Genomic DNA, 21496 nt, shown 5'->3' with positions numbered 1-21496 from the left:
TAGGCGGAAGCAGCGTCGCTGGGCCAAGAGTCTGGCGTCCGCTGACAACAAACTGTAGATAGGCAAAAGTAGACATGCGTTCCTATTTCCACGTCTCTTTCGTAGCAGGGAAATTCGTATGTCAAACTCGTTGTCTTCTTTTAGCAAAATAAAAAAACTCGTTGTCTTCGTAACTAGTCTTCTTAGCTGCTCGAAGAACCTGTTATCCCAGACACGAAGACATTCTTTACAAGTAACTCTATTCTTGGCACAAAACATTTCTTCCACACTATCGTTATACTAATCTCCAGTATTTTTCTAGGTTAATATTGCTAGCATTAGATCCCGATATCGCTAAAGAAGATCGTCATATTGAAATTTATAGATTGACACATGTATCATGCCAATCAAAGAGGCAATGGCAAAGCGCCACAACATCCGACTAATCGGTGAGATTTCTACGCAACTAAGAGTACTAGAGTATTCACCAAATTGATTCATACTATTCTAGTTAGGGGTGGCAGTTGGATTGGATCGGATCAAAAATTTATTAATCTAAATTAAATCTGTTTATTAAATAGGTTAAAATTTTAAATCTAAATCCGACATTGTTATTAAACAGATAAAATCCGATCCGATCCATATAATTCATTTATTAAATAGGTTAAATGAATTAGATGAGTTAGATAGATTTTTAACAGGTTAAATAGATTTAAACAAGTTAAACAAATTAAGTAGATTGAGTTAAATAGGTCAGAAACGGATTAAACAGTTTTCAAATAAGTTTTAAATAAATTAAACGAATTAGGTCATAATTTGATCGAATTATTAAATAGATTGAACAGCTTTAAACGGGTTGATACATTTACAATTTAAATTTACTTATATTAAATTTAAATTTATTTCAATTAAATCTAGATCGAATTGATAGTTCGGACCATAAATTACTATTTTTAATTTCAGTCAACTTTGTTCTAACTCTTGTAGGCAGGAGAACCATGGTCCGAAAAAGAGGATGACTAGATGGGATCCCAACTGGGAATTAGCCTGCTGTTATCATTCTTGGTGACCGAGGGATGGGGATGAAGTATTCGAGAATTCAATTTTTCCTTCGCTTGAAGAACATACGAGGCTGGATATGTTGGAAAAACCGACAGTCTCGGTCAAAACAGATGGGCCCAGCCCCGCAGAATAGAAATTAAGTCGAGGTTACCCACTCCCCCACTCCAAGTCCCCAAAAACCCGCTTGTGAAGCCAGAATTTCTTTTGAAAACTTCACCCACAGACGTGACATGCACCGAGGAGCAAAGAAGCCACCAAGGTGGTAGACAGAACGTTGGCTTCCACCGAAATGGTTCGGGTTTGAAATACGCAGGGCGTTGATTAAGTTTGAGGAGCATTACCAGTAGAAAGAAGTGTTGCTGATCTGCAGGTATTAAAGTAATGCTGAAGTAACATATTTATATATGGGTGTTAATCTCAATGAAAAAAACCCACGGGTCGGAAAAAATATGCGAAAATTTGCGATGTGTATCGAACATTTTTTGGTAAAAGGGGAGCCCCGTGGCCCCGGAGAGCCCCTCCCTATTTTTTACCAAAAAAACAAAAAGAAGCCACGATACGTGCAAAGACTAGTTGCTCATCCAATCGGACCCTGGGTTTCCATCCCCTGTTCGCCATTTCATATTGTTCCCGATCGGAGAGAGCCGGGTATCGGAGCCAATTACTAGCCTTCTCTACGCCCGCGAGCTCTTGGATCTGGAGAGAGAGAGAGAGAGGGATCAAAGATAAACGCCCCTCTCAAGTCTTTTCTAGTATTTTTTTTTTTCTCTCGTAAGCATAGCGTTCATTCTTTCATTTATTGCTCTCTGTTCGCTAACTGCCTAATTGGTTTCTTCCTGTTGGTTTGGTTTGGTTTGGTTTGATTAGATGATTTTTGTAGTTAATTTGTTGCCGCTATTCTGGTTTAGTTTTGGGTCAGATTTTTGGATTTGCTACAGAAGAAATTGATCACAAATAACAGTGCCCATAAAACAACATCCCGTAAAGAGCAGATTGAGCAAACTATATCCCTTCCCTGAGGTCCAAAAGGATCACCAGCAGTCATCAGATCTCCAGAATTTGCATGAAGTTCCAGTCCAAGCTTCAAAATCGTTCCATGCTTCATATCCCTTTCCACCATCCAAGCTTAAAGAAGATGGCATTGGAGCATGAGGGGCTACAAGAAGCGTTACCGATCGATTCGTGGTGGCCAATAAGAGGAGATCCGGTTTCGAGAATATATGCGTGGGCACCACAGCCGAGACAGGCGGAACGGCCTTAATTACCTAGATTGAAAGAAAATTTTCTCTAATTTCATTTGAAGAATTTCTTCTCATTAAAATGAGAACTGGAGACCTGTACAAGAGCTCGTCGATGGAAGGATCACACCGCTCCTCCATCCGTTTTAAAAAAAACCAAAAAAGCTTCGAGGAACAACCCAAATGATTAAAGAAAAAAAGAAAAAGAACAAAAGGGGAAGATGCCGAGGCATCTAGGAGAGGAGCACACCCAAAACAAAGCATCGGAAACGCTCCACCGTCCGATCCTCGCTTCCTCTTTTCCCCTTTTCCCCCTTGTTCTTCTCTCATCAGCCCCGGCTTCGGTCGGATTCATATTATTCTTATCATCTCCATCACTACTCCGAATCACTGTCGATGCTCTCCATTCCCTTCAACCCTCTTCGCTTCTGCACCCAAAACCAACAAAAAAAATCACCGCGACCACCCACAAGATTCCAGAATAAAATAATAAGAACAAACAACCAAATAAAACGGGAGGCATCCGAGGGGATCCCGTTTTGGTTCAAAAGGGGGAAACATCAAGGCAGGGGGGGAAGCCCCTTATTAATTGAGCCATCAATGAGGAGGACACCACCTCGCCAAACATCACGGTCCCACGTGACAGGGAAAGCCGGCCAATTATTTTTGAGTTTGGATCCTTCCCTAGTCCGCGCAAGGACTGGAGAGGGGCCCCGTTAGCCGATCACGGCTGTCCGTATTTGGCATGACGGTCGTGATCGAGCAGGCCCATCGTAATACATAATGGCGAATCATGCCAACTCAACTCGATCCCGGACATCACACAAAACATGGACGGCCGTTATTGGCTATAACACGCCCCCTCCCAGATTACCGTCTCCTTATTTTTCTCCTTTTTTTAAAATATACTATTTATTCCCATCATTTTCTCTCTCCCTTAGCGGGTAATCTTCAGCGTCCAGGGGAAGCGAAAGATACAAGGCACGGGGAAATGGCAAGTTGATCGGACGGCTGGGATAAAAGCACAAACTTACGGAGCATCCAGGAAAGGTCCAAAAGGGAACCTGAGTCCTTCGGGCAAACGGACGGTCACACCAGACGTCCATGTGTACTATTATTATTAATATAGGGAAAAAAAAGTAATGTAAAATGAAAAAAATCAAGGAGAGAAGACTCGAGGAAAGAAAAACGGGAACAAAATAAATAAATAATAGTAGTGGTAATACCTTCTTCACGCATTTCTTCTCCCTCACTTCATACCGTCCTCTGGTCAAGTCCGAAAGCCACATCCCTGGAAAACAATACTGCACCCAAGCCCAAAAATATACAAGAAATTAGAGAAGGCCGTGGAAATAAATAAAATAAGTATAAATAAACAAGAAAATGTGAAGACAAATCCGGTATAAATTCCGATACCAAAATAGACAAAAACAGATATAGAATGGATGGAGACCTGGAGGGCTTTATCGATGTTCTTGGCCCGTTTCTTGGGGCGCTGGGGGAGCTTGGTGCCCTTCATGGCCAAGAAGTCGTCCTCTTTCTCCTTCCTCGAGAGGGAGATGTAGATCCTCGGCCACTCGAAGTTCTCCAGACTCACCTTCTCCCCGGTGGCGGCCGCCGCGTTGCTACCGCCCGTCTCCTGGTCGGACGGCGCCTTCGAGTTCGCCGGATTCGCGTCCTCGGCGGTGCCGTTGGGAGCCGACTTCTGGGCCTTCTCCGGCGGGGAAGGTGGGGATCGCTTCTCGGATCTCGACAGGCCGCCCGATCGCTCATCGACGCCCCTGATCATGGCGAGAAAAAAGAGGGGAATTTTTTTTTTTAGAAGCCTGAAAGGAAAGGTGGGAAACGGACGGGAAGAGGGGACAAAGCCCGATTGCTACTAATGTGCCTTTGATGCCACTCAAAAGATATTGATACTAGTAATATTTATAGCCCACAGTAGCCTCTCCCTGTTACAGCCTCGAACCGAGGCCGATACAAACTCAATAGCGAACAAATTAAGCTACTAAACTTTCATGAGAAAAAAAATTCAAAAATAAAAGGAAAAATTTCCGAATGAAGAAAAAGCTAGGGTTTGGTATAACGAGAAAAGTGTCCAAAGTATTTCCCTACTGTAGAGACGGAGACCTCGACGAACAAGGTAAAGATTAGTGGATGAAGCAGGAAAAAGAAAAGCATAAAGATGGACGTAGGGGCAACAAGGTATTTTTAGCTATTATGTAAGTGGGATTCAAGCTTCCGATCACATGGAACAGAGAGGGAAGGAAACGAATAATCGGATAGGCTAGGAGTTAGGATCTATAGCTACGATAACGGAGATAAAAAATTAAACAGCCTCTAAAATAACTTTTTCACTTACACCGGAGGTAAAACCCATGAAAATAAACCATATGTCCATATCCAAAAACGAAGCATGATATGAAACGCACCTACTTTTTTGCTCTCCACCTCAAATGCTCAAAAAAACACAACTAAAAAGCCAAAAATTCCTCTCTTTGTGACTACTAAGCCAGAACGAAACAATAATATGAAATGAAAATAAATATAATAAAAATATAAATCCGACAAACCGCCATCGTGCCACGACCTAGACGCCAAAAAGAGCCCATCTATCAATGAACGAGCTCTCTCCAGCCACCAAGCAGAAAAGCGGCAGCCGCTCTTTGCCCTCTAACCATAGGGTAGGGTAGGAAAAAAATCCACAGAAAAATAGTATTGTAGCAAAAAAGAGAGAAGCGATAATAGAATGGAGATAAATTAGTACCTGCTGATCGAAGAGGCCATGGCGTCGCGGGAGGGAAAGCAGGGCCGGAGATTGGCGCCGCGGGTGTAGAACCCACAGGGCGGGGGCATCGCCGCCGAAGCGGCGGCGGCAGCGAGCTTCGCCGCCCCGGCGGCCGCCGATCTCCGCTGGATCTTCATCATCTGGCGCGAGTGGGCCGAGTCGTCCCCGGCAGCCGCCCGGGTCTCCGCTCTCGACCCCCGGGATCTCTTGTTCTGGCCCCACTGGAGCAGGACATCCCCGCCCCCTCGCGACACGCCGTTGATCTCATGGTGGTGACTCGGGGCCTTCGCGGCCGCTGGAGTGGAGTCTGCGGCGGCATAGGGCGGTTGGTTCTCGGACTGGGAGGAGACGGAGGGGAAGGGGACATGGGGAAAGTGGTGGTCCTGGGGCGCGGTCGATCCCGACCCAGAACGCCTCGGAGGTTTCCCTTCGAAGGGGGAGCAGTTTGGGATCCGGCCACCGTTGTCGACTTCGTCTTCCTTGCAGGCTCTCACGCTGTTCTTCCTTCCATTGGTGACGGAGACGCAATCTGGGCTCACTCTGTATCTGCTAACAAATCGAATAGAAGAAGAGGTCATCAATGGCACCAAAACTAACAATATTTGAAGGATCTAATGCTATAGCTATCAAAAATGACCAGAAATGCAGAACGAAGAAGGATTCAGGCGAAGGGTATCAAAATTTATCTCTCAGAGAAGAGAAAAGAGTACGAAATGTTGATCCTTTCTATGCCTGAGAGCATTGAGGTCTTCCGATGAGCAAAATCCAAGCTTCTTGCTAAACGTACAGCAAGGAGAAGATTTTGCTCGATTTCTTAGGTAATTTCCGAAGAAAACATGGAAAAATAACTGGATCGATATAACTCCGAAGAACTCGATCCTGAGATTCGAATATAGACAATCAAATCGAAATCTTGTGTAGACGAAGAGCAGGCAGTGAAAAAGATGGAGATTGAACCAAAGAATTATATCTTCTGAAAACCAAAACACAGGCCTGTACGACGAGAACATAAAAAACTTCTAAAACTATAAATCTACCAGAGATCCTTTAAACACAGGAGGAAAATGAAAAGGAAACGCATGACCACCCGCAAGAATCCTAGTTCTCCACATCAAACGAAAAAAACAGAAAAAAGGGGAGAACAGGCGATACCAAAGGGAAAAAGAAAGAAGGAAAAGAACGCAGCAACGTAGAGATGGAGCCTGGCCGTCTAGCGAATTCTTAGCCTGTCCACTCCCATCGCCGGAGATCTAAAAGAATCAGCACTTGGAAATGGCTTTGACGAAATTGCAAGCAAAATCAAGCCAGAAACTAAGGAGGAGAGGAATAAAACGAGAGAAAATAAGAAAAAAAAAAAGAAGCTTTAGGCATACATCCAAATATTAGCTCCTGCTTTCCTTCCACCCCGGAATTCTCCCAAATGACTCGAGAGAAACCAGATCGCATCATAGTTCGTCTTCAAGGGAAGACCGAAATCCGGCAATACTCCGCCGGAAATCCACATAGGAGGCAGAGGATAACTATCCGGCACTACTCGATCTGGAAACTATAAGTCTTTCGGAGAAAACCACCAGAAAAACGATAACGAGAACCGATACACAGGCACCGGGGCAGGGGAGGGGAGAGGATCCGAAACCCCCGCCGGAAATCAGATGTCTCGCCGGAACCGACAGTTGCTCTCCTTTTCCGGCCAGAAGCCTAAAATGACGAAACAACAGTCCATAAGAACAACAACTAAAACAAGAAGGTAGAAACTCGAATCGCCGACTCCCGGAAAAGCCACGCCGGACTCGGCGTAAGGGAAGCAAATCGTGCCAGAACTGACCGACTTTCCGCTCCCAAAACCCCATAGACCGGATCTATAACCAGAAACCCGCCCGAATAGAAAGTAATCTCCACCCAGCGAAGCGTTCAAGGCCTCCATCGGCGCCTCTAGCATACAGCGAACAAAAGAAAACATCGATCTCAAGCGAGGAAGACCTCATGAGAAGGAATCCAAAACCTTCGAAATTAGAACGCCATGAAAAGACACCAAAGCAGAGAGATAGATGTAGAGAAAGAGGAGGAAAGAGCGAGTGATCCGAGCAAACCTCATCATGTCCAATGCAGAGGGGATTCACCGAGCGGTCGCCGTTCAAAACTCTCTAAAAATCGCATCGCTTCCTCGAGAGAAGCGCATCGATGGCGTCCTCCAAAGAACCAGAGTTCTCTTACCTCAATCTTTCTTTCGCCCTTAGATGCGAAGCGTAAGATTCAGAGAAGCAGAAGAAAACTTGAGGAGTTACGAGAAGAATTCTAGAGAAAAAAAAGAGAGAGGGAGGGAGTCCGTTCTGTGAGGGCGGAAGGCAGCAATGAGGCGATACAGCAGAAACGGGGTTAAAATAGCGGCTTGATCGAACGGGGCCTTCCCACGATACCCCCGCTTCCTGCCTTCCAATTTCCGAAATGCCCCTCCCTCCCCCAGAGGCATTCTCGAAATTAGAAGCCAATTCTACGGGTATTTCTGAAACGAGAAAGCTCCAGTTTACGCTTCGTGCGTGAATCACTTGTCGTAACTTCTTCCCGTATAATAATCTCCATGCGATCATAAAGATCCGCCGTCCATGTTCTCCAAAACAGATATCGCCCTCGATTCCATAAGACTCTTTATGGTGACCGTCGGATAGAATATCCGCTGCCACCTGTCGCTTGATGGTTGGTTTCCAGCGATTCCCCAAGCGCTGGCCCGGCAATTCTCCAGCCGCCATTCATACCCGGTTCACGGCCGGGTGAGAGGCTGATGGCATCCATGGTTTACCATAATCATATTATTATTTAATATTATTATAACTGAATATTATTATTTAATATCATATTATCTCACTCTTATTTGCCGCTGCATAACCTTAGCTGATGCATTACAATAAGTATTATTTTACTTTGAATAGTTTCGTAGAAAAGTATTCAATTAAGTGTGACACCATAAACCATCCTGCCATATTTGTTTATTTTCTAAAGTTCTGAAAAGCATAATAATATAAAATTCCAGGTATATGGTCCTGAGAAAAAGCGCAAAAAAATTGATATTTTTCCCGGGGTGTTGATGGCAGGATGGTTCGCGCGATGTAACTTAATCGTAGGGTTTCCGTCAGCGTGTCAGCTGGCTGCGTCCGGCGGTATGAGAGCGTACTGCCAAAGGACACAGCTTTGAATAATAAATTAAGGAAGAGTGACAATATCAAAGATTGACATAAAATGCATTAATAATTAACATACTACCTTATTTTCACTAATCGTCCGTTTCTATTTTGATTTCTAGAAAATTATCCATGGCTCGAATCCAGATCCTATATCTGACGGGCGCCAATCCAGATGCATCATCCTGTACGTCGGTTCTAGGGTATGATCGGCTTCCATTTCCATCCGTCCGATCGAGATCTAGCGAATAACGTTCGTTCTTTAACTCCCTCGGCGGGTCTCCGGGTGGGGGGCGGAGTCCCGATAATTGCGGTATTAGAGAGGGAGGTTTGACTCTAATTGGGTTCCGATTATCTCGATTCTATTTTTCTTAATTTACTCTGGCGAAAAGATCTCGCCACCTAAAATAATATATCCGGAGCCAGAGATTGCAGCCCCACGATCAAGATCGTACGGCAAGGGATCGAGATAGGGACTGATATCAACCCAGCAGCGAGTCGATCAATCGGATGGACGGCTATGACGGATGTAGAACGGTGTGCCGCATTTGGATTACCTTCACCCGCGGGAAACTGTAACCCGCGCACGTTTGATTCGAGGGATCACGTAGGCAGCACGCGGTTTGGGACCCACGTGGGCCCCACCACGGACGACGGGTTAGTAGTTATTATTTGGAAATGATGCTGTAAAAACGCCTGCATGTGATGGCTGTTAATGCGTTACATGTATCGCAAATACTTTTTTTTTTTCTCATTTCTTCTTTTCTCCAAAAATTTATTAGTTAGAAAAGGGCATGTTTTTTGTCATGCTGATGGATGGGATGGGTCCCACCGAATGGATGATCCTGATTGTGCGATGGATATGGGATCCTCCTCCAATGGGGACACGGTGGAGTTGCATCTACCATTAATTATATCTTTCTACTATAACATTAGCCATACCCTCTCCTCCATGTATTCTTGGTGCAAAATGATATATAAGAATTAAACTTTATATGATAAAATTAACTTCTCCTTTATCAAGGTCATTTTCAACGACAGAGAAATATATGCAAAAGGAAAAGAAATATATATATATATATATATAAAGAAAAATGTTTGGCAGATGTAGTGCTAAGTTTTCTAAAATTATCAATTTTATAGAAATACAACAATTTGAAAAATAAATAAAATTAGATTCTTCTAGAAAGAAAATCCTATGAGAATGGAACAACCAGTAACTCCAAATATTTGATGGGACTCAATTTGTACTTTGAACACAAAAGCTAAGGCATTTTCTTTCATTTATGTACATATGGGTTCCTTAAAATCTAGTAATATGATAAATATGGATACTTCCAATTTTGGCAATAGAGCAAATTAATACTCACAAAAAATCTTTTATGTTGCTTGCAAAAAAAAAAGTCCTATGGATAATTTTTTTCCTTTTGCCTTTTTTTTTATAAAAAGCTTTATATTTTTCACATTCAATGTTGTGGATATAATGAACATTTATGGTAAATAAGAGAGCAGAAAATTTTGACTATTGGCAAGAAAAGGGATAAGCTTGCCACATCGGGAGTAATGAAAATCTATCGGATAGGATTTAGAAGTTAAATGTTTGAAGTTAAAGATTCTTGCTATTTTAAAATTATTCAGCAGCAATTTGGCAAATTTTTTTAGTAGTTATAGAAGAAAACCATCAATCGCCGAAAAAAGCTGATGCGTACCAGCTATTTTCTTTTTTTCTTCCCCTCTCTTCTTCTTAATTGTTTAGAAAAAGACATATCTTAGAACCTAAACCATTTTGCAAAGTTGGGTAGCCTCAAGATTAGCTCGACTCCGACAGCTGGTAGCTCAAACAAAATCAATTTTATGAAACCATTATAGATACAAGCTGAAGATATTTTTAGTAAAAATATTTTTTCCTTTTTTTTTTCCAGAAACATGAAATCTATAATGCAATTCTAATAAATAAAATTAGAAGCTATTGCAGGAAAGCAGTAGAAAATGGAGTTTGCTGGCCACCATATGCTCCCTGTAGGAGGATCCAAAGCCAGGGTATGGGACAAATAGCTTGCTGACCGGTTCACATCAAAGTCAATTTCAAGCACCTCTCGGCTCTCTACCAAAAGCTTCGAAGGTAACAAGAAAGTTTTGTCATAACCTTTGACTTCCGGGCCATGGACCTAACTGGAAAAAAAAGAAGACAGAATCCTATTTTGCACCCAATTGATTTGACCAAACCATGACATGAGAGTTGGTTTGGGTGCCTAATCTGGACCGGTCTCCACCTGCATGGACCCGTTAGCCTCATCAAAGTCTCAACCGCACCCAAGGGCCCAGGCCAAATTATAAGATGGAAATCTGGTACCAAAATCCTGGACCTTAAGGGCTCAGGCTGACTCAACTCGCCTCCATTCACCAGTCACTGGATTTATGATCTTGTAACGGTCGAAAAGATTAGACAAAAATGAAAATCCAATGACGGACAGCACGAAGAGGAGAAATTATTTGATGGATTAAATCTATCATGAACCTAGGATGAAAATGCTATTTTATATATATATATATATATATATATATATATATATATATATATATATATAACAGAAATTTAATTCATCTTAGATCTATGGTGGACCTCTTAATAAATTTCGGAGCATAGAGAGGGAAAGAGAGATAGAAACCAAATTCACTGCACTATTACTCTTTCTATGGCATAGGCACATCGTATCAAAGACATGGTCCAGTCTAAAAGAACAGAGTGAAGAAAATCTTGGTTCAGATGGTGCAATCATTCACACTCATGGCAAGGAGCAGGCTTCAATTGTGACGGGCATAGACTCTATATAAATTCACATGAGCATTGGTTTTTTTTAAAAAAAAGAGAGAAAAAAACCTAAAAAACACTGGAGATGAAGAAAAAATGGACTCCCACATGCAAAGATCAAATAAAAATGTATCACCCTTGTCATAGGCATGGGCCATATTACTTTAACCGAAGAACGGACTTGTGACAAAACTTTAATAAATTTGTTCCAATGTGGAAATTAGATGATCTCAGTCAAAGATTATTCGCTGCGTATTGATATATGGAAGGAGTTAAGAAGCGCAAACAAAAGGCTCCATGGTGGACATCACATATGTTACTTATGTTCAAAGATCAGCAAGATAATTGCTCCAAGAGGAGTACTCGCAAGCCATCTATTACATCTTAGTGGAAGGAAAAAAAGAAGAAGAAGAAGAAAAGGATGGTGAAATTTATAGTGGCGAGGTCCAGAAATCTTATCATCCAGCTAAGCTCTAGGTTAGCAAATATGCTATTAGTCAACCTATCACAATTGATATGGACGAGTAGTTAGATCCTGAAGTGAATAAAGGTTCAGCTTGACACGATTGATATTGACAAGTGGTAACAAAATTTGAAACAATATGGCTCTCTCGCCACACACCTGTCCAAGCAAAATTTGATGGATGATGAAGAATAATATTTTTTTTTGCTTCAAAATAATTAGATTTTCTTTTTCCTACATGGATTTCATTTGAAGATGCTTTCCGCCTACAGAATCCGTGGTGGTAAGTTTACAATTCTATACTAACTTAACATTTCCAGTGAAAAGTGTGCAAATAGTTGCTCTGCTATTATTAATCTCATGTAGACTCGATAATGTTCAACGATGGAACATAGAAAACCTGGTTCAGACCACTTCATAGACCGCGGTTCATCTGAACGCCATTCAATATCATACTACTACCGACAATGGTATGCCTTTCTCTAAACAAGAAGTATGTGACAAGATGATGGCTAACAAAGTTGATGTTGCAATCATCATTAGTTTCTCATCCTTGACACAGAAATATCACTGGAATGTTAATAACCAAGCATGCCTCCCAATTGAAGTCAAGCACTTCAACGTAACTAGCTAAGATCCTCCCTGAAAGACAGCATACTAACTCCATCTGTTATCATACCAGTGACCATGATATGTCTTAGAATGGAGAACTATTTATATGTCCACAAGACTTCATAGATAAATCGAAGTACTTCAAGACACAACTAACCCAACTTCCTTTCGACATGGTTAACCCCACCTGTCCCATTATTCAACAAACAACGTCAAACATGATTAAAAGTCGAGATCCAGATTTTTTAATAACCACCTCTAAATATTAGTTTAATTGTCTAATAGTCACTTTGTCGTTTACAATATGCAGTAAGTTGGAAAGTCCCTTCTACAGCATATTTCAACAAGATGCAGAGTAAGTGAAATAGACTAATTCCGGCAAAAACTATGCCTAATATGTAAGCTATTGCTCCAAAAGTGGTTTCAAGCATGGGACCAGTAATCACTTGATTTGAAGCTCGAATGGAGGTAGTAGCACAAAGTTATGCTTAAACTAGGATGATACTTAAGCTCCCGTCATGTTCTCTTAAAACAAAATTGGGTGAGCTTAAGCAGTGTTTTCTCTATGCCAGGCTCAGCGCAGGATCAAGTCCCAAGAAAAGAAAGCATAGTCAAGCCCAACACAAGCTGAGATTCAAAAAGATCTGCGTTAAGAATCAGCCATGAAGTAGTGAAAGAGGCCTTACAGTGAGTCTAAGGCCATAATAGATGGAGAGAGAACCACTCCAAAGGCTTTGTGAATTACGTGAAGAAATGCAATCAACAGACAAATCACAATTTTTTAAAGCAATAAAGCAAGTGCAAGCACGCACTTTCTTTATGGCTGCTTGCTCTTCTTCATCATCCTCCCCCAACCCAACCCAGAGGCTTATAAATTATGTGAAATGATGTAATAGGAAGCTCAAGGTAATCGCTCAGAAGCTCTACAGATACAGCTCCTACAGTCTCAAGGTGACGAATGATTCACAAACACGAGCGTACCCATGGATAAAGCTGAAGCATTGCTGGGCACTTGGATTATATTTCATTTTATTCTAAATCGCAAATGCAAGTGGTTTGCTTTTCGAGTAGATTTCAATGGGTCATAAAGGAGTTTAATACAGATTTGTCCAAGTAATTGCACAGTTGATGACTGAAATTTAAAACAAAGTCAGTTTTGCTGACTCATGTACCTTTGCGAATTGGACTGACTTAGCTTCTCATTCAGCATTACCGAATAACTTTCTCCAAGAATGAAGGGGTAAACTCCTGATTGCAGTGAATAGGTATGATCTACATTAGAAACCATGCACATTGCTAGCTTGCAGTCAGAGAAGATTACTTAAGAGAAGATTTTTAGTACATAAGAGAACTGAATCACTGGCCTCTACAAGAAATCATTGCTAATGAAAACATTATGGAAGATTCATCTTAACTAGCCCACAAGCCACGAAGGATGCATCAAGATAAGCCTCACATTTCCTGAAACAACATTCAACTAATACTCGGTCTTGCATTTTACTCCAGCAGATACCTATAAGTAGAAATCATCAAAAGTGCATAAACCATGCATTTCTACGCTAATGCCACCAAAGATGCAGCATTTGCTAAGCAGAAGCCATCATGCACAAGAAAATGTTGGCCTGGCATCACTAGACAAAAACCTACGAAATCCACCGAATAATAATCTGAACTCCTCTACCGGAAGAGCCTTGGAACCGATCGCCTTGGTATCTTCCCTTCAAGCTTCATTCTTCTATATGCTTCTCTGATGTGACAAGGCCTGATGGGCCCACTCTCTTTTCTTTCTGTCATGATTATTCTAGCTGCAATGTATCAATGGAAATTATTTTAAAACAAAAATGTATATATCAGAAAGGTAAAAATATGTGAAAAATACATAAGACGTATGACATGCAAAATTCAAATATGAAGTTTCGGAGGATCAACAATAAAAAAAAATTAAGTGACCTAATACAGAGTATATGCCACACTATTTTACTGTAAATAGAATTAAAAAAATGGGGCTGTTAAAAAGTGATGGCATAATGGTGCAACAATGTCATCTGTTTCTTAATTATGGATATGAAATTCAAAAGAATGAAAAGATAGAATATAGCATATCAACAAAGTCAGAGTGGGTCATGAAGTGCAATTGTGTGCTAAGGTCATGGTGATTATTGTATGTCATCAAGGGCTATAAGTAGAAACCCTGCCCCATAGGATGGGCATAGAAGAAATGAGACTGTAAAGGTGGACACAATAAAAACAGGAAATTTTTATTTAGAGAAACTCAAGTAGCATTCTTGTACCCAGAGCTTAACCATTAGTAAATATTTTAACTTGCCTGTCTCCACGAGCTCTCCAACGAACATTTTTCCTATTCCTGACACCACGATTGTCATGGGTACAGAAATCTTTTGAGTTCCAGTGATGCTTGTTAATAGCTGTAATCAATCCAGAAACATTTCATCAGAAAATGAACTCATAAAGCCCTACAAGATAATTAGAGCAAACAAGTAGAACTGAGGCTTCAATGATGCCTAATAGGCCTTATCAGTTAACCATAGTCTAAATTAACCCATCGGCGATCTCATCAAACTAACGAAATGCTCCAGTCGTTCTTCATATAAAAAAAAAATATAAAAAAATGGTGCAACTCCAGCTAGTGAAATCAAAATCATAAAATTTAATTATACAACCAACAAGCAGCAGAAAGCTACCCTCCCTTCTTCCTCTAGGCTCTTACTAAGTATAGTGAAATTTTGGGGGTCTCTGGTTGCCCATGCTTGTACTGCAGCCAATAAGGTAGCTTTCTCCACCTGCCAGCTGGCCTTCTATATGGCAGGCCTCCTCCAGTGCCTACTGGAATAATTAAAGAACTGAAGATTTAACCTTTGGAAAGGAGCCAAAATGACTGCTGCACTTAATACTGAATAATTCACTAGTGTTGCTTAAGCATTTAGTGATTTTATCGAGAGGGACATTATAAACATAGTTGGCTGTTACATAATATTATTTATTAACATGGCCTCATTCATATTTGGAAAAGGACCAACTGGATCAAAGTATGCCTCTTAGGCTATTCAGAAAAAGGGAGGAGGTGACCAGCGAGATGCAAAGGGCAAACAAGAGAACAATCAAAGTGGAATGGACAAAATTGTTGGAAAGGAAACCAGTAGCCAATAAGAAGTGGACATGCAAAAGAGATGATAAGCGGATATATGGATGGATGGAGACACAGTTCCTAATGTTTTTTGAGAATAATGGTTCACCACTTCAATGCTGAATCCATGTTCATGCTAGCAGCTGAGTTCAAACTAGCATGGGAATTGCAGTGATGTTGTGTGAAATTTTATTATTTGCCCAATGTTTCAATTTTTATTACTTATTTTTTATTCAGAGAATACTGATTAGTTAAAATTCAACAAACAGAACATTGACAATGAGAATCTTGAGGTGGGGTATTACTCCAATTCAGCCTATGGTTCAGATTTAGGGGCCGTTAGGTTGCCCTTAACTGGACATGTTGCAAATCAAGTTGCAGCAAAAATGACCACAATTTCAATTGGAACTGCAGTTGCAAATCCTATCCTCTCACCCTCTCACCTGCCCAACTTAAATCGCAACTTCATATTATACAAATTAACACATCAGACATTAATTTATTATTATTATAAATACTTATTATAATATCAAATAATTTTTATAATAATACACTTCATATAATTTTATAAAAAGGTTAATAATTGGCCTCTTGTTGGTCAAAATATCATAGAAAAACAAATAGTTCACTGTTTCCAAGGTAAGGCGATCTTACCAAGTCGTTGCAAGGTTACTATATCGCTTTCATCATCATACAACTAAACTGTTCCAAATACCTTTGCAATTGTCAATTCTCAGGAGCTGTTGCAAATACATTTGCAATAGACAATTATAGGCAACTAAAACGAAGCAGCTTTTGCAACCGCAATTCTTATGCACATAATTGGAATCCAGGCAACCAAACAGCCCCTTAGTGACATTGGATGGTAACCATAGTTCATTAACTAAGACAAGTGATTTGTGGATCCATAATTAATTATCTTGATACTTTATGGAAACCCATATATCCAATTGGTGAGCTTGTTCTAAACCAACAACCAGCCTATGAGATTCCCCAATTCTCTTCTATATGACGCAACGACTTAAGCATGGCAATGCAGTGCTTTTGATCTTCCATCACCATGGAATATATATTATGCTGTTAGCTTCTGTCCAGCCACAAAACCTATGGCTTTCCTTGCCACAAGAATTTAAAGATTTTGTCAATTGCAGGGACTCCAATCTGTTGTCACAAAATAATACTTGACATGTGAAAGATGATGATATGCACTTTCTCATTTCTTCCCTTTCACAGCCCATATCTCTATGATGCAGACATGCCCTTCCTGTATCTAATACATTCTCCAATACAGTTAACCAAGAAAAGGGTTAATATTGAACCTATATAGTAGCAGACGCATAAAAAATTCAATTTCAAACCAATCAAAAGCACATATATCACATGTATCCAATTTCACTTGATATAACAAAGCACATGTTTCAAGAAAACATAGACCTAGCTAGCAAATTGATGAGTTATATGGTAAGCATACCCTTTTCATGTTAGCTTTCTGAAAACCAGACCTCCGAAATGACTCGTAACGACTCATTTGCTCCTCCGTGAATTGGGATAGAATGGCCCTAAACAAGGAAATTGGTGTCAAGCATACTTAAAAAGGGAAAATGCATTAAAACTAATTTAACATTAATTTCTATATTTGTATGCACGCATTCATCAAAATTAACAGAAAATAGCATTAAAAAATCAACTCAAGCAACAGTGCATTTTGTAACAGTGGCTAACCACCTTTTTAAGTTACCAGCCAACAGATTGCTGGACAAATATGGCCACTTATTTTGCATGTTTAAGATATATGCCCTCTACACCCCCACAAATATAAAACCACAAACGATATCACTGTTGTTGAACCCACTGTCATGCAAGATTCCAATTCATGTTAGAGCCCAACAGAAATTAATTTTAAAAATAATCTAAGAAAGGAGTGAAAACTGTTTGAGCCACCATATCGTGCAGAATTAAAAGATTCTCTACAGTGCAACATTTTTTTTGCCAAGTCATTTGACAGCATAAGTCGAAATTCATTCAAACAACATCACTTGCACTTCTTTTTTTTTCTTGTGAATGGGCAGAATAAAACAGGCCATCTAAGGCCATACTGGATGAATCAATCCATGACAGACTGCTTCAAACAAAACCAAGAATAATCTACTTCATCTGTTCACCAATTTCATGGTTTTATCAGCTACAGGCAAGCCAAAACGAATCCAGATTCAGCAACCATCACTTGTATCCCTACACTTCATATTAGCCTGAAATTCGCTCCCAGCAATATAGTCATCCCTACACTATAACATCAACCCAACAAACCTCTTATCCATTCTCGTTCAATCACCGCAATGGAGCAAGTCAAAATAGAAAAAACGCACAGTGGGTTTAGGGATAATCAGGCTCAAACAGATGACTTCCACATGCCAAGGTGACACTCTACAGCCAAGTTATATCCCCTCCCAGCCCCAACTTGGGTGGAATAACATAGAGAGAAAATATGACTCCTCGAAGCAGGCTTATCAATTGAAAAATATTATGAGTCAAAGGAGTTTAGCAGTTTTTGTTGTGATAGCATATTAGCAGCATGACGTGCAGGCTTCAATATTCATGTGCTGGCAAGCCCAACATTCTACGTGAGGTTCAAATTGAAGTTTGGTCAATACTGATGGAGAGAACTTTGTAAAAGATCATTCAAGTTTTTAATTTTTCTTCTATTTAAAAGGAATCATTTGTACCTTGAACAATATTAAAGAAAAAGTGAAGGGAGAATGATACACTAAAAGAAGCATGTGTAGCCAAAATTATGCAAGCTCAAATATTTAAAATCATGGCAAAAGGGTTAAGCAAATTATTGGTATATACTTTATCCAAAAAAGAGCCATATAACGGCAATTCATGTGGTTCTAGATTAAAATGAAAGTGGAAAAAATGGCAATCTGCTAACTACACGAGGAGCATATCATATTGGGATTCACCTCGAATTTTGATAATGTGAATTAATACAAAGATGACTAAAGATTCATGACGATGGCAGCGTACAACCTCCATAACTTGACCTTACAGACTACTTTTTCTTTTAATAATAATAATTGTCATACATAGACAGAAGGAACACACACAAGTATGTATGTATGCATGTCTGCAAGCATCTATTTATATGCATATACAATTACATGTAAAACCCATGAATAATCAATATGCAAAAGTTATTATTTAGGAGTGTTGCTTAAAGAAGGGAAAAATGGACTTGACTAATTTATTACATTCTAATGTCCACTTCAAAATTTACACATCAAGGGTTTAACCCAAATAGGACCCAGTCCATCCAGGCTATCCCAAATAGGACCATAGAGAGACTGGGTCATGGGATGATGGTTGGATCCTGGGTCTCTCTAGGTTAGGTCATACTGGCCTATACCAATATGTATTGCTCAGGACCATGCGGTTCAATAACCAGGTCGATTAGTACCATGGTTCAGCGTATTGACTCGTACCCTTTCTACCAGGCACACCATACCATACATGTATGACACTGACGTTCGGTACAACAAGAGCTAAACTAGCCTATACCAGATGGAACGATCGATTCTACCTAGTTTCATATTGTACTGATCAACACCAACCTAATTTAGAGCGGTACCATGATTGGGCGCGAGAAAACCTTCCAACCCTATATTGGTATGGGGGATGTACAGTAACATACCATAAGGTGATACAACGATACCAAATACTGGTCTAGTAAACCTTAACTAGCACTCATTGAAACATTCACATGTACTAGTTGAAAAGAGAAAAGCCAGGTCTGATGTGGGTCCTATAATTGATATTTAAAACATTGGATGATATAATGAACAAAAAAAAGATATAACTTGAATACCAAGACAGATTTAAAATTTATTCTAAATATCGATTTGCATCTCTATGTTAGACATATTCATGAAATCATACAAAAAAACTTTTAAGGTGAAGTGTTCTCCACTAATTTGACATGATGTTCTATTCAAGGATTCAGTAGTATGCCAATAAGTGTAAGCAGCTGAGTTATCTAGAAATTGACACTTTTAGACACTTACGCACCATTCCAGTACACAGCTAGACACTCCACTTTGAGGGAAGTTACTTATATCAGGAATAAGTGGTGGCACTTGGCACTTTAAGTGTCGTCTAGAGGACTCCTAGTGTTAAGTGTTGGACACTTCGAGCTAAGTGTCTTACATTTCTTATTTGAAGTTATCACAATTATTTATCAACTCAAGTATCTTAACACAACATAAGTAACCTTTAAGATACACAAGAAACAACTTAACAATTTAAATACCAACTTAACCAATTATTTCTTGTACTACATGGCTTTTTTTGGGTTTGGTTTATATTCAATCTTTCAACACAAGCCCAAGAACCTATCTTCATCAAACCACCTCAAATCATCATTGCAGAGTGCCCATACCATTAAAAATGTCTCTTCTCAGTTCTTTATTCCATAGCCAGAAACAACCTGATGGAGATTTAGCATATTGGGTGACTATAATCCAGCCATGTAGAATTGTAAGCCATATTATATTGCTATGGCATCAGTTGATCATACATCGCATTTGAACTACCTCTCAACTTCATCCACCTACCTTTAAGTATATTAGTCATGTCTTTGTTTATCTCTGCATTCTTTCATATAGCAGATTTCAGATAATGAAAATACCACATGATAATAATTCTTGACAACTACATTCTGCATGCTTTGTTTACCTCCTAGGTAAGATTTTAATCAATCAATTCCAATCCCATCTTATCAATCAGCACCATATCACCAGCAAATAACAACTGAGGTTCTTCTTCATGTTACAAACAATAAGTTCATCCAGTACAAGTGTAAAGAAATATAACAGAATCATGTATAAGCTAAGCTCATACATAGAAGGGAAGAATTAAGACCAGGAACAAGTACAGAACATATGATGCAACTAACAAGACTAGTGGGTCTATATCCTGACTATGGCTCATTAATTGTATCATTACCTACAGTCATAGTTTTGGTTTGAGGGTTAGTTGTGTTCAACGCCCTGTGTTCAAGGCCCTGACCTCAGGCTTGCTTGCAAGCATTGGAAGCTCTCCCTTAATCACTTATATCATAAAACTGGCCTCTAACACTGTTAATTGGCTATTTCCTTAGTTAGGATGTCTATTCAAGAACAAGGGTAGCATGCTAACTTAGTAGTACAGTTATAAAATGTGCCCTCCTCGAGCAGAGACAACTAATTAACCTGAAACACCCAAACCAGAGCCTCCATGACTTGCAGTGGCAAATGAGTCCCTCGGAGTCAAAGCTATTATTGTCATATACAGTTAATTCATTTTACTAAGAGACATGAATCTTTCCCTCATCATTTGAAAATTTGACAAGTTTTTAGAGAAAATCGCAAAGTAACCATTCCTTCCACAGTTCTTCATAATATTCCCTGAACAATGACTATAAAATTTTCAAGTAATGCATTCTAACTCTTACACGAGCACTTAGACAACCAACCCCGAATTCCTTCTTCATTTGCTAACTAATAATTTTTAAGTAAAGATCCAGCCATAACAGACCCTGCAGGTCCTTAAAGGAAAAAAAATGAAAAGTTACAGAATGTGCGATCTTGCATGTAATTGGAACCCTAATTTGATGAAAAATAGAAAGAAATCGATGAATACCCAGTTAATATCATTCAAAGGGAGCATCGAAACAGTAGAAAAGAAAGGTTCTTTGAGTATGGAGCGATTCTTGGAGAGGGTGAGCGCGGAACTCACTGCATCTTGGCCAGCTTGTCGGGGTCGCCGCCGGAGGGAATCTTGCTGAGCTCCTCCATGTTCTCCTCCTCCTCCTCCTCATCTTCCTCCTTCGCCCTCCCCCCGCCGGCAGCGGCGGACAAGGGTGCCGAGGCAGCGGGCTGCGACCGCGCTTCGACCTCCTCCTCGTCGCCGTCGGCCGCAGCCGATGGGCCGCCGGCTTCCTCCTCCGGCGGGATCGGCGATTCCGGAGGAGATTCTTGCTCCTCGACGGCGGCCTCGAAGGGATCCTTCATTTCTCGCCCCGAACCGAAACCCTTGGGCTCTCTCGGTTTCTCTCTCTTTTCCTTCCCCTTGTTCTCTCCTGGGGTTGGGAGAACTGGAGGAGAAGCCCCCCTATAAAACGGTTATAGGGATCGCCGGCTCGGCGTATCGGGCGGTTTGCACCAATCTCTAAGCAACCGACTTAAGCG

At 40.4% G+C, this 21496-nt stretch overlaps 2 protein-coding genes across 7 annotated transcripts; both read right to left on the bottom strand.

Moving 5' to 3' along the window:
* Window positions 1-2311: 2311 nt before the first annotated feature.
* LOC103698120 lies at window positions 2312-7425 on the bottom strand. Of its 6 annotated transcripts, none has more exons than XM_008794918.4 (8): window positions 7155-7425; window positions 6890-6996; window positions 6438-6762; window positions 5044-5613; window positions 3733-4060; window positions 3506-3583; window positions 3314-3390; window positions 2312-2707 (listed from the first exon to the last, which is right to left on the bottom strand). In XM_008794918.4, exons 3-8 carry the CDS (start codon window positions 6566-6568, stop codon window positions 2692-2694), a joined length of 1200 nt encoding a protein of 399 aa, XP_008793140.2. In that variant the 5' UTR covers window positions 6569-6762; window positions 6890-6996; window positions 7155-7425; the 3' UTR covers window positions 2312-2691. The 6 variants fall into 6 exon arrangements, with proteins under 6 accessions (XP_008793140.2, XP_008793143.2, XP_026657300.2 ...); XM_008794921.4 differs by having other exon boundaries at window positions 5044-5610; XM_026801499.2 differs by lacking the exon at window positions 3314-3390.
* Window positions 7426-13400: 5975 nt separating this feature from the next.
* On the bottom strand, window positions 13401-21406 carry LOC103709515 (transcription initiation factor TFIID subunit 11). Its single transcript, XM_008794912.4, has 4 exons — window positions 21045-21406; window positions 16744-16831; window positions 14454-14553; window positions 13401-13932 (listed from the first exon to the last, which is right to left on the bottom strand). Exons 1-4 carry the CDS (start codon window positions 21317-21319, stop codon window positions 13805-13807), a joined length of 591 nt encoding a protein of 196 aa, XP_008793134.2. The 5' UTR covers window positions 21320-21406; the 3' UTR covers window positions 13401-13804.
* Between the last annotated feature and the right edge of the window lie 90 nt (window positions 21407-21496).

This window comes from Phoenix dactylifera, chromosome 11 (assembly GCF_009389715.1).
Source record: "Phoenix dactylifera cultivar Barhee BC4 chromosome 11, palm_55x_up_171113_PBpolish2nd_filt_p, whole genome shotgun sequence".
Taxonomy (NCBI): Eukaryota; Viridiplantae; Streptophyta; class Magnoliopsida; order Arecales; family Arecaceae; genus Phoenix; species Phoenix dactylifera.
The sequence above is the reverse complement of the archived record's forward strand: the minus strand, read 5'-3'. Positions and strand labels throughout refer to the sequence as shown.